Source organism: Antrostomus carolinensis, unplaced genomic scaffold (genome assembly GCF_000700745.2).
Source record: "Antrostomus carolinensis isolate BGI_N321 unplaced genomic scaffold, ASM70074v2 scaffold19520, whole genome shotgun sequence".
NCBI classification, from domain to species: domain Eukaryota; kingdom Metazoa; phylum Chordata; class Aves; order Caprimulgiformes; family Caprimulgidae; genus Antrostomus; species Antrostomus carolinensis.
The window spans coordinates 1-13903 of record NW_010287936.1 but is presented as its reverse complement, the minus strand read 5'-3'; the positions used below and the strand labels follow the sequence as shown (position 1 = coordinate 13903).

Below are 13903 nucleotides of genomic sequence, written 5' to 3'. Positions count from 1 at the left end.
AATTATTAAATTGTTCTTATCTCAACCTAGGGGTCTCCTTACCCTTACGCCTCCAATTCTCTCACCTATTCACTGGGGGAAGCAGAAGAGTGAGTGAGTAGCTGTATTTGGCCGTTAGCCAAGTGCTAGCAAAGTGAAACCACTACAGTCTCACCTACTTCCACTGTTTAATTATATGTATCAACATTTAAATTCTTTTTTTCTAAGTAAAAGTTTGCAATTTCTTCTTAGTGTCTGTGTCTATACGACAGAAGGGATACTACATACTAAATAAGAAAGAAGTTCAATCAATACTTTCTTTCATAATAGAGAAGTCCAAGACTGCATCCAGAAACATTTTTTCCCCAGCACCTGCTCCATATATGTTTATGTGATTTCATAAGAGACCAAACATAACTTTACATTTTAATTTTGAAATAAAAATAATCTTTAATTTCTAAAGAATAAGAATTTTCAGCACATACACTACAACCTTGAGTTTTAGTACATGCAGAGATAAAGGGTGATGGGAAGATGGATAAACTGGTTCATCAACAATGTTAGTTTCATTTCCAGAAAATGTGGAAAGTTTTGTTTACCATAAAGGCAAAGAAGACTATTAAGACAGCACTGAAAAAATGGTTCACAGTTTTTGAGGAGGTAAAATTCTATACACCTAATTAATTGTCTCTCTACAGGCTTTGAACTTGGATGTAGGGAAGGTGAAATTCATCTTCACTTAACTTTATCAGTCTAGCTGCTAGGGTATCTAGTCTAAATAGATCACCTATATCCATCCCCCCATTGTAACTCAAAGCGTAGCTTACACTTGTACAAGTAAATTCTCACAATAGTGCAAAAAGCCTGTCCACCTTAAGTCTCTGAGATAACGGGCAAGGACACCACAGTCAATGCAGTGTTTGGTCAGTGTCATAGCTTTGTGTGTACAGTGAAGTTAAGCTGTGTACACTTTAAAACATGTTCAGTTCCTACATTCAAGGCAACCCAGGAAGAGTTCCTGCAAAGGAGCTACCAGCAATCTTTTTGGCATTTAGACCCTCATGTTACACCTAGACAAAATTCTCAATTGGAAAAAAATGATACATGATAGCAACCATTGCTTATGGACTCTCTATAGACCACAGAATCTGATTAAATTCTACTTAAGCTGATGGGTTAATCAAAATCCATCCTCCACTATAATGTGATTAGTCTTCTTTTACAATAATATGTTAATATTAATTAGAACATATAACTTAAAGAGTTACCAAAATACTAACTGTCAGCAATAGTTGTGACTTCCTCATTCCGATACAACCAGCTGACAACGGGAGCAGGTGAACTAGTAACATGGCAAACAACTTCTGCATCTTCTCCCTGCCTGAACTCTTGTTGAGATATTATGTCTCGAAAAGTTAGTTTTTCTGAAAAGGAAGAAAACAGAGTAAAATAAAAGATAAAGCAACTTCCAGTTCACTTAGCATTAAAATTACATGTGACATCAAATCAGATTACTATTAGCATTACTATTAGGCCTTCTCATTGTGATAATACAGAATTATTACCATAATATAATTTTTTCAGGTACTACTCAAATGGACCTAGACACAAGACTTCCACTCTGTCTGTAGGAATTATTTTTCAATAAAGTTGCATTATGAAAATAATTGTTTTACTTATATAAACTAAGTATCTTTTATAAATATATTTTTCATTGTTTTCAATGTTCCAGAGCCCAGCTTTAAAACTCTAGTGTTTTAGAGGTCTATATATGCAGGTTAACAATCTGTTTACTCTCTTGTGTGTTTTATTCCTCATGATCTTATTATTGATTTAAAGCCTCATATTTTTATTCCATGAAAACTTCCATCAAATCCACCAAAATTATTTGGAAAAGCCTTATTAAAAATGTGGATCTTTAGCTTCACTGACAGTGAAAACCATCAGCAAAGTAAAACATAGAATCTTAAATGCCAGTGGGAAACTATATGCAAAAACTTAGTAAGTCATAAGAATTTGTAGCATTTTTTTTGACGAGATAAGATTCTTTTAGGTCTGATGAGGTTTCAAATTATTCCAACCCCAAATAACCAAACTTGATATTTAATTTTATTGGTGGGATGAGTAAGTTCAATATTATAAAAATTTAGTGTTAGAAGTCCAGGATGGCATTAATCCATGATTAATACAAGATCTAATGCAGAAATCAATTGCCTGACAAAAAAATTCCAGAAGATTTCTTGCACACAGAAGAAAAGAATTGATCTATGTTCTCTAGGATCAAAGGCTGTCAATTACATTTCCAAGGACGCTTTGGAGGATGTAAGTCAGAGATGCAACTCCACCTCCACTTTTTCGTACTGATACAAGTGCAGGCTCAAATAATTCACATCGTTCCCACAGCAGAGGTAGCACACTTTTATTATATACAGCTCTTGGATACTTTTACAATGTATTTGTATATTACAAATACATTGTAAGTATTTTAAGTATTTGTAAGTATTGTTTATATTGTAAGTATTGTTTATATTTGTAAGTATTTGTTTATATTGTGAGTATCGTTCGAAGTATTTGACCATATGTAAAAGAAAAACCCTCATAAACATCAGTGACCACTGAACCAGACCCTAGGAGTACATTGTATCCTGCTTTTTCCTTATAATACATCACAAATACAAATAATGAAACTTTTATGTCAGTTCTCACCAACCTTCACATTTCTTGTATAGGTCTTTGGGTTTATCTAACTCAAATTCTTAAAATTACCACAAGCAAACACTTCAACAGATTTCAATCTTGCTCAGCAGCCTTCTAACAGAGTGACTGGCAGATTTAAGCATACAAATGAATTCTACAAAACTTGAAATCTTTTGAATTGCCAGCTTTCAAGCCATCATGTAATCGCTTGTAACTGCTATCACTATTTTAATGGTTGTTTTATCAATGGATTTTTTTTAAAAAATTGTATGTCTGTTGTTATCTGTGTTATCTGTACCTTTCAGAAGCAGCACTTTGTGATTCTGCTCTGTACTTTCTGTCTCATTGCAATTCTTTAGTGCTCAGTGCATCCATAAACAATTATTTTATGAATATTTAAAAACTATTCTCCAATGAAATTATAGAATAACTCAGCTGAAAGGTGTTGGCAAATGTCCCACCCTTTCACCAACAAAGACCTTACCTTAAATCTTCACAATGTACTTCTTTAATGTATTGCTTTAAAACATTTTTGGTTGATCTAAATAATATAGTACAATGTAAAGTTATTTACCAAAAACCCTCTCAGATAATATCTTACCACAACAGAATACATTTACTTTTCAAATATACTTTTCAATTAGTTGTTTCCACTTGAAATGCATTTTGGTTGCTTACCACATTAATTTTCAATGTTTTATGGCAAAAATTCCATGAGGCTAAGAACAGGAAAAAACTGACATAAAAATAACTATTTAAGTGTAAACTCCACTTTTTAAATGGCATATATTGCATTTCCTGCACTTTTATTTATGCACGTATGTGTAATAGGTTGTAGATGTATTTGTGATAAGAACTAGGTTGATATAACTTTTTTTTCATATTTCCTTTTTCTCATATTTCCCTTTTTTCCATGAGGGGCATACAGTACACTCTCATAAGATGGCATTCTAAGATCCAAAGGAAAAGTGATCTACAATATTACAAAATAGCCACCCATTTCATTTAAGTCTTCAACATAATATCTATTAACTAAAATGCAGAAGATGCAATGATTTGGAAGATAAGGTTCAGAGCCTCGGAATATATTTTGATGGGCTTTACTTTCTCAGCAGGAGTGGCTTTTAAAATATAGTCCTTCATTTGTTAATTGATAATATTTTACTTACAATAATATTTTACTTACGATAAATTTCCAAAACAACAGTAGCTTCTTGAGTTTGTCCTTTAGCATCTGTTGCTTGACATCGATATATACCAGCATCTTCTATATCTGCATTATAAATGGTTAGACGTGCTCGAACACCTTCTTTCTGAACAACCACTCTTTGACTAGAAACAATCTTCTCTCCTTGTGGATTGTACCAATCTATGTTGTCAGGCTCACCAATGGCTACAAACAAAACAAAAAACAATCCAATATTAGAAGTTCAGGTAGACATTATGCAACACATATGCCTACCCAATGTATAATGTCTATACAATGTCAGAGAATTGCTAATTTATGAGTTGTGAGAAAGTCTGATAAGCAAGGCAAAACTGTAGGCATATGTATGATTGTTGAGACAGGATAACTAGTAGCTCAAGGATTAAAGAAGGAAACAAATAAACACAGAAAGGTATAAAGTCTTAAAGGAAAGAAACAGGTTGTTCAGCAGTCACTGGATCAACAGCTCAAGTCATCAGTCAGTTGGGCTGTCAGTGTAGTGAGGCCATGTATCGTCAATGGCAGATGGCAACTCAGCAACATCAAGGATCTACATCAGGCAGCTGCAAATGCAAACTTTCCCATCGGATATCTGCTTCACGAGAAAAAGCTCTTTGGGTGTTTCATGAGGTTGGAGAGGATACTAAAACATAGCCTAGTAGCTTATTTAACTCCTTAGTTTAGACAAGTTAAAGTATTTTAACTAAAGAAGCAACCTAGCAGATATAAATTACCTGTACTGATATAGATGATTCAAACTGAGAGATTCAGAGTCTGAAATGAGTAGTTTCTAGACTGGAAACATTAAGCTAATGAAGATCTACTTTTTTTTCACAATTCTCACAGGTCAATGTGAATATACAGAAATAAACTAATTTAGGTTAATATTGTGAATCAATTAATCCCATTTCAAATTATTTAAAAGGTTGAAAACATAAAAAAAATATATGCCTACAAGTAAAATACATACCTGTGCATGTGAAGAACTTGGATTCACCCACACTGAGCTCAACTTTGCTAAGGGAAATTGTAACTTGAAGTAGAGCTGAAAAATATAATGTAGGTTGTGAATACATTTTGGCATTTATCAGATTAAATATTATATTTTCAAATTTTCTATCTTGCCATTCTATACTAGAGAACCTGTTCAACAGATCTGGAAAGTTTCAGCTAAGCATTGTGTCTTTTGAACTGGAGTATATAGAGAAGTGGGGAAAATAAACAAAATACAGAAAAGCTGTTACACAAAAGGTAACAGCCTCACATCCTAAAACCAAGGACAAAATTAAAGAAAAAAGAAAAAGGGATAAAAATACACATGAACAAAACGTCAAAAACTCAGTGAGACTAAGGTGACTGAGAACACTCAGCACAGACTGACCAAAGGTAAATCACACCTGACCAACCCTACTGTCTTCTGGGATAAAATGATTAGTTCCGTGGATGAGGGAAGAACAGTGGGTGGCAGTTACCTTGACTCTACTAAGGCTTTTGACCCACCTCTCACAATATTCTCGTATTCAAGTGTACTGGGTATAAACATCAAGATTTTAGTATCTGGGGAAGGTTGCAAGGGTGACTTCTATGGGAGGGAGGTCAGGGTTTGCACTGTGACACACACAGCCAATTCCAACTGACTCCACAACAGACCCACTGCAGGACATAGCTGCACCAGTTTGAGGAGTTTGTGGCTCCTCTTAGAACACCAAGATGGAGGAACAAGAAGAGCAGAGCAATAGGAGGAGCTCCATGGCTCAGTTGGTAACACCCCTGAAGGGACTGTGGCCCATGCGTAAGCCCATGTCAGAGCAAGAACACCTCCAAAAGGACTGTAGCCTGTGGATAACCTACAATGTAACAGAGGAAATGAGTTAGGCAGAAGGAGCAGTGGAAGAAAAGAGTGTGAAAGAAGGAATGGCAGAAAGAAAGCACTATGTCCTCACCCCAACCTCCTGTATCACCCATCACCTCATTGAAAGGACTGAGTGTAACCTGCACTGATGGTGATAACAAGGTGAGTGGAGACTAGGAATGGGGAAGAGCTATCTGGAGCCTGGGAAAGGGGAAGAAAGGTGTTATCCCTAAGTATTTAAGTATTAGTCTTCTTTGTTTCTGAAAACTCAAATCAGTAACTAAACGTTTATGTTAATAGTAGATAAATAAAGTTAAACTTCCCAACTAGAGTCTGTTTTGCCCACAACAGAAATTTGCCAGTGAATTTCCTGTCTTTACCTTGGTCCATGCGTTTTCTCACTCTCAGTCTTCCTGTTTTCATCCGTCTTGCTGCGGGTAGGGGGAGTGAGCAAGTGGCTGTGTGGGTGCTTGGCCCAACCCACCACATAAAGTTAGGGTGTTACAGTCTGGATGAGTGGGCAGCTAGGCTTGTAAAAAACTAGTTGGATGGTTAAGCTTAGAGGGCAGTGGCTAATGGGTCATATTCTACCCAGACACCAGTAACAAGTAGAGTATTCTAGGGTTCTGTCCTGGGATCTGTCTTATTTAACATGTTTATCAATTATAGGAAGGAGGTCATTGCCCTAGAGAGACTGGAAGAATGTATCCACAGGACCACCATAAGAATAAATGCTAATTATCCGTAAGGATAAACGCGAAGTTCTGCACCTGGGAGGGAACAACCTGTTTGGAGTCATACAGCCTGTGAGGAGAGGCTTAGAGGAGCTATGCTTCTTCAGTCTGCAGCAGAGAGAGCTGCAGGGGAACTCAACAGCCACTTGGCTATACCTATGTGGAGTTCATCAAGACGATGAAACCAGGGTCTCCACAGTGGTGTATGGCAGATTGACAAAAGACGAGTTGAAATGAGAGAGGTTCATGCTAAGCATAAGGGAAAACTTTTTCATGATGCATGTAGTAAGAGAGTGGAGGAGATTGCCCAGAAAGATTAAGTTTTTTCAGTTTTCAAGAGCTCACAGGATAAAACTTTGAATAATCTGGTCTGTCTTTGTAACTGACCATGTTTTGAGCAGGAGGTTAGACTACAGACCTTCTTAAGTTCCTTCTGCCTTGAACTATCTTATGGTCCCATGACCCTGTAAATAACCGACCCAATACAGCCAGTATTATTGGTAAAGGGCTTATTCATACAAAATAACTATGTACTCTTCAGCAATCACAATTCTAGCATTATCATCATCCTAAGTAGCTGTAGCTCTTTAACATCAATTATCTTACAAAACTGGACAATAAATGTCCACGACTCAGTAACAAGGATAAAGAGTCACATTAATTTCAAGCTCTAATCAAGACAAAAAAAGTCAGACAAAATAAGGAATAATTTTTTAGAGAAGAAAATAATTGAAATTCTCCTTCAGTATTATACATAGTAGAGAACTGTGATGTATCTGAAGTTTTTTTAAAAAAGGTATTGTTTCAAGAATCTGGGGTTTTCAGTCTTTAAACTTAATAATTATGGTCTATTCTGTGTATGTGGAAATATTTCAAATTTTTGAAAACTGCAACACAAATTACAGTGTATACTGAATGTCCCAAACTTAGTGGATTCCTTTTGTATAATTGGTACACGAAAGTCCAACAGGACAAACATCTTTAGAGGTGGGGAGTATTACACTCCAAACTAACTTTTTGGTGTGACAAATTTTATCCATGAGTATTGTAGGACTTTAAAACCTGCTAAAACCCATGACTGTTTGGTTCTGTTGATAGTAAAAATTAAAGAAAAGATGAGCAAAGAAAAAGTAATTACCTAAGTAGTATTCCATATATATTAATGTGACAATTGTTACACTTAGGAGATAGCTATTAACTGATGCAATTCCATGTAATCAGCCTGGATAAGCAAAAATTAGATCAGATTTGAACTTTTTGTTCAAATCATATCAAAAGCAAAAAACAAAAAAAGGCAAAGAAAACTGAAGATTATCTCAATATCAGTCTGCCAGAATTGGGTATTTACACCTGTACGGTAACATTTTTCATGAAATGTCCTGAATTGTGGATAATTTTCCTGAGGAGATCATCACAAAGTAACTTTTTTTTTTTTTTTAATTAGTATTAATATTTTATACCTTGCTCTCCATAAGAAAATAACTAAGAAGAAAACCCACAAAAAGTCCCCAAGGACACATCCTACTTCAGGCAAAATTAAATATCTGTGTGTACTCTGCTAACACCAAAATTTTTCAGTTCATAAAGACTGTCAGGAAGAGGGAATGACTACCTAAAGGTCAGGAAGAAACTGAAGTGGACTATAAAAATGTTGAATTTAGTACCAGAGCAGGTACTAGCATCATTGTCATTGTAATAGCAAGGAATACAGTGAAGGCTCCTTTAGGACACACACATAGCACTGATAGAGAAATCGACTAATGTGCTCATTCTAATCTATGGTCTTTATGTCCATGGTACCAAAAGCAAAGGACAAGCTTAAGTGAAGGAAAGGTAATGAGTTTCAGACAAAGTTTTATTTTTTGTTGTAATAAGCATCAAGGAGTAATAAATCATCCAGGAGGCTACTAAAAGCCTCACTTCTTTATTTACCTGTCAGGGTAAGCTTTATTTTAACCTCAGGACATATAACTGCTAGTTGTAAACCAAGGTACTAATAAATACAGAAGTTGAGAATTTCAAGAGATTAGAGCCCGGACATTTTTTTCAAATCACAGACTCACTTTTTAGGTCTTAAGCCACCATCTGTCTGGTACTGTATTATTTTTATAGAGTTTGTAGCCTTATAGAGTTGCCTCAGAAATACAGACATTAACGTTTCAGCAGTATTGCTTCAAAGACAGTTTCATTGCTTAGTTACAATAACTGTAATATCTGACGTTGAACTATGCAAACACAATAGATTAAGTAAAAAATGTCTGGTAGAATGGTAGGAACTGCATGGTGAGAGGTGAAAAGCAAAGTTAGAGAATATTTTTCCTTCATCAATGAAATAGATATTTGAGACTGTAACACACTTTTGGAAAGGGACGAACTCAATTTTATATTCTTAGCATAACTGCAATTACAAATTCCATGGAGACATCTGAATATAAAAGGGAATAATATTTTCTACATATGGTAGTTTAATATTTACAAAATAGAAAAATATAAGACCATCTGTCCAATTTTTCCAGACTCATCATTTTTCTAGGTCTGCTTCATGTAAATAGAAATAAAATTGCTTTATGCAAACTAGAATGAAAAATATTGCCCAAGTGATTAATCTAGTAATCTGTGCTTATTAGGTAGTCAGGCAAATAGTCCAATACTAAGCTAGGAGAAGGTTCACTCATCACTTACTGAAAGTAAAATACTGCAAAGAGACAATACATCTAGAAAGTTTTACATTACTTTCAAATTTATTTCAAGAACTACATAGATTCATTAGGTTATTAAAAGCTCTGATGAAAATGGCATGCAATGTACATACAATTCAATTTATCGCTGTACACTAACAGCTAATGGATTAATATAAAAGGGAACTGTTTGTATCAGCCTGGTCTGAACATCTTCGAATATGCAGGTGAATGCTTATTTTATCAGAAGATGAAGATGTTCCAAAAATTCAAGTCAGTAGAGGCTGTGTCTACCTATGTTAAACCAAGCCCAGAAATGAATTCAGTAGCTTCTTGATAGATATGACAAAATACTGCCTCTTCCCATGTTTCCAAGGATATTATCTATCTAGCTATAACTTAAAAAACCAAAAAAAAGAAAAAAAAAAAGAAAAAAAAGCAAGATCTAGATCTCCTCTTCAGATAGAACACTATGGAGTGTAATGCTACTGCAGTACAGCTGTTTGGGCAAAAAAGTGAAGTCAGCCGGGTCTTCACTCAGTCTTCAGTCCATGTGCAAAAAAAAAAAAATCATTATTAGCACTAGGTGATATGACCAATCTCTTCCCTTTTCCTTTTTGATCTTAGTAATTATAAAAAGAATTATTATCAGCTGTACTACACTAAGAGGATTCTGATGAATTATTCCTTAATGGGTTTAAAAATCACCTAGGAAGACAAGTAAGAAGAATAATAAGAGATCCATTTGTTCTGTTAAATATGAAGACAGATGACTCTATTCGTAAAACCTAATATTTAGTAGACTAATTCATTTCAATTCCATTTACACCAGTACCCTTCACATTTCAAAACGAGCATCACAAACCTGTCAGAGCTCTATCTACACAGATGATTACCTAATGCAATAGAAGCAAGATGTTGTCAGTAAAAGCTTAGAAGGTGTAATAGCAGGTCACTTGCATATGTACTTTGGTTGTCACATAGCAATATATTAAAACAGGTTAAATGTATACTATACAAATGTATATTTAAAACATATATATAAGATATATAAAATACTAAAACCAAAAAAGAGACAATATTAGAAAAAAATCTGAAACATATTGGGTAAAGCTCTGCTCCAACTAGTAACTCCATCCAGCAACTTCTTGATAATTCCATTTCTTAAAAAAACACCTAAACACTCCAAAAACTTGAAAAGCTTCCTTTTGTTTTTATTGAAAATTGTGACACCAGGCAGATACCAAAACCCAAAACATACCATATTGTGCCACAGTTTCCACAATGTAAACCTGGTATGATATAATTGAACAGTTTTATGCTACATCAATAGATCTGAATGCATTTCAGAATTTACTTTTGAGCAATGAGACAGCACTCAGCATTCAGGTCAAGAGAGGGGCCACAAAAATGATCAGAGGGCTGGAACACCTCTCCTATGAAGAAAGGCTGAGAAAGTTGGGGTTGTTCAGCCCGGAGAAGAGAAGGCTCTGGGGAGACCTTATTGTAGCCCATCGGTACTTAAAGGGGGCTTTAAGAAAGAGAGGGACAAGCTTTTTAGTAAAGCCTGTTGTGATAGAACAAGAAGTGATGATTTTAAACTAAAATAGGGTATATTTAGACTAGATATAAGGAAGAAATTTTTTACAATGAGGGTGGTGAAACACTGGAACAGGTTGGCCAGAGAAGTGGTAGAAGCCCCATCCCTGGAAACTTTCAAGGTCAGGCTGGACAGGGCTCTGAGCAACCTGATATAGTTGAAGATGTCCCTGCTCACTGTAGAGGGGTTGGACTAGATAACCTTTAAAGTTCCTTTCCAACCCAAACTATTCTACGATTCTAACTTATTGCAATTATTAATTCATCAAAGTCAAAAATACAAATTTATATTATATTGTATTGTATATTATATTATACAATCCATAAAGTTACAGTTCTGTAAGAGAAAGTCTGATTTGAGCTGTTTCCATGAGTAATTAAACAATCAAGAACCATACACCTCTGCCCTAGAGAATTCCATTAAAATAACAGTTCAAAATAGAGCTGAATTGGAGCCTGTGAAGCTGTTTTCACTTGAGAGATGGAATCACCAAATGGAAATAATGTTCAGAGATATCTTAAATCACCTAAGGTACTATTTTTATTCGTATAGACAATGAAGAAGGCTCCAACAGTGTAGACCTCTGAAGAAGAAATGGCATGCAGTCAGATTTTACACAAAGATGACCATTAAAGTTAATGATATCATTACCAAAATTATCATAATTAAAGAGTAAATTCACAACAAAATGCTAGAAAAAATAGGAATTTATCACATACTGTCACATCTCTTTTTGTATCTAAGTAAGTGAACTCTCTATGGGGAAGAAATCCTATCATCTGCAAACTCACTGAAAAGGAGATGATGCTCTTGTTGAGCTTGTAAGTCTGTGAGATTTGTAGTGTTTAAATTCACCTAACACATTTGTAATCCTTTGGGAATAAAAATAATGCTGAAGAATATTTTTTTTCTGTGTGTGTAGGAACCTACGGTGAAAATTTAATCCAAATTACCTATTCACATGTAACTCACTCAATACATTATCATTTAAATGTACTTTTAAATTTTTTTCTCAATTGGTTTTAGCAGTTTAATAAACTACATAAATTTTTCTATTCAGATAGCATTCTAATATCCTGTAAGCACTTTAACATTGTATTTTTTCTTCTTTTTTCTTATGAATAAATATATATTAACTGGGCTAATGATAGTCTGTCTTCCATTTAATGGCCATGAATGTTTGCCTGCAATTTGTTTTGCAGAAATAGCTGAAAGACAAACTGCATCTGCAAAGCCAATAAACAAAAAATTAAACTCTATGGAGGCTGGTTATTTTTCAGCTTTGTAGTGGGCAGGCTACTAAATCATAAAGTATCACTTCTCCAGGGTATGAGACAGTACTGAGAGATTTTTTTAGTTACATTAGTTAATTTTAATCGAGTTTCACGATTAATTAAGTAGTTCAGTATAACTGAGCTTTCAATTTCATCACATCAGCGTTAATTTGGACTTGTCAGTAGGAAACACAGTCCTGACATAAAGTTCTAAGGCTTTATTTGAATTATTATGGATTCTTGTTGTATATCTGTTTTATAGAATATAGAGTGGTTTATTTTTAGGTAGGCAAAACAGTCTTTGTGTCATTATGAATTCCTTTTCTACATCTGTTGTAGTGTCATTTTCCCTATAATAAGACAGAAGTCGCACAAAGTTCAAACTGCCTTCTAGGGCATAATAGAAGCTACAGAGGTGAAATTCATGATGTAAGAAAACCAACACAATCCAGTTTTGTGCAAAAATGGCACAAATACTGAACTATGGTCAGAAAATAATCTGCCAAATATTTATTTCTATGACACTTGCAGCAGAAAGAGTAAAATAGATGTTATTAATATCTGAAAAGAGACAATATAGAACTATAAGACATGACATTGCTTAAACAAAGTCTGCTTGTTACAGCTTTATTTGCAAGACTTATCTCAAACAGAAGTTACTCACTATGGCCCCCCCCAGTTCAAGTAAACTACATTTTACAAATAAATATATAAATCTTAACATTGTGAGTTTTATTAAGATTTACAGGTAGTCTGATACTGGGAGCTCAGCTCTCTCAAAACTTAAGAGATGGGGTAATGATTTGAATATTTAAATATAGATTTACAAGTCCAACCTTATTTATATATTTTTTTAAAAGTCTTAATCAATATTTAATCTGTATGTGTATTTAATCTTTATGGTCTAGCCACTTGGGAGGAATATAGGAATGTGGTCAGGGCCTGCAGGGATGCAACTAGGAAGGCTAAGGTCCACTTGGAGTTAAATCTGTCAAAGGAGGTTAGAGACAACAAAAAAGGTTTTTTCAAGTACATCAGTAACAAAAGGAAGACCAGGGAAAATGTGGGCCCACTGTTGAACGAGGTGGCTGCCCCAGTTTCAGAAGATGCTGAGAAGGCGGAGATACTGAATGCCTTCTTTGCTTCAGTCTACATGGCTAAAAGTGCCTTTCAGGAATCACAGATGCTAGAGGGAAAAGAGCAAGTCTGGAGAGAGGAAGACTGTCCCTTGGTTGAGGAAGAACTGATCAGAGAGAGCCTAAACAAAATCAATATACACACATCCATGGGCCCCAATGGGATGCACCCACGAGTGCTGAAGGAGCTGGTGGAAATGATCGCTAAACTGCTCTCTATCATCTTTGAAAGATCTTGGAGAATGGGAGAGGTGCCTGAAGACTGGAGAATAGCCAATGTCAGTCCAGTCTTCAAAAAGGGCAAGAAGGAGGATCCAGACAACTACAGGTCAGTCAGCCTCACTTCCATCCCTGGGAAGGTGATGGAGCAGCTCATTCTTGATACCAACTCTATGCAATTGGAAGAAAAGAAGGTTATCAGGAGTAATCAGCATGGTTTCACTAAGGGGAACTCATGCTTGACCAATCTGGTAGCCTTCTATGATGTCATCACCAGTTGGGTAGATGAGGGGAAAGCAGTGGATGTTGTCTACCTTGATTTCAGCAAGGCTTTTGACACCATATCCCACAACATCCTTGTAGCAAAGCTTAGAAGGTATGGGATAGATGAGTGGACTGTGAAGTGGATTGAGAACAGGCTGACAGTCAGAGCTCAGAGGGTTGCCATCAGCATCGTAGAATCTAGTTGGAGGCCTGTAACTAGCAGCGTTCCCCAGGGGTCGGTTCTGGGTCTGGTCTTGTTTAAC

The 13903-nt window shown here is 35.4% G+C and overlaps 1 protein-coding gene across 1 annotated transcript; it reads right to left on the bottom strand.

Annotated features, from left to right (window-relative positions):
* Positions 1–1259: 1259 nt before the first annotated feature.
* Positions 1260–4959, bottom strand: LOC114818430 (neural cell adhesion molecule 2-like; the record flags this gene model as incomplete). Its single annotated transcript, XM_029084246.1, has 3 exons — positions 4854–4959; positions 3863–4069; positions 1260–1403 (listed from the first exon to the last, which is right to left on the bottom strand). Coding segments are annotated over exons 1-3 (457 nt in total), but the record flags the coding sequence as incomplete, so codon positions are not given.
* Positions 4960–13903: the final 8944 nt, after the last annotated feature.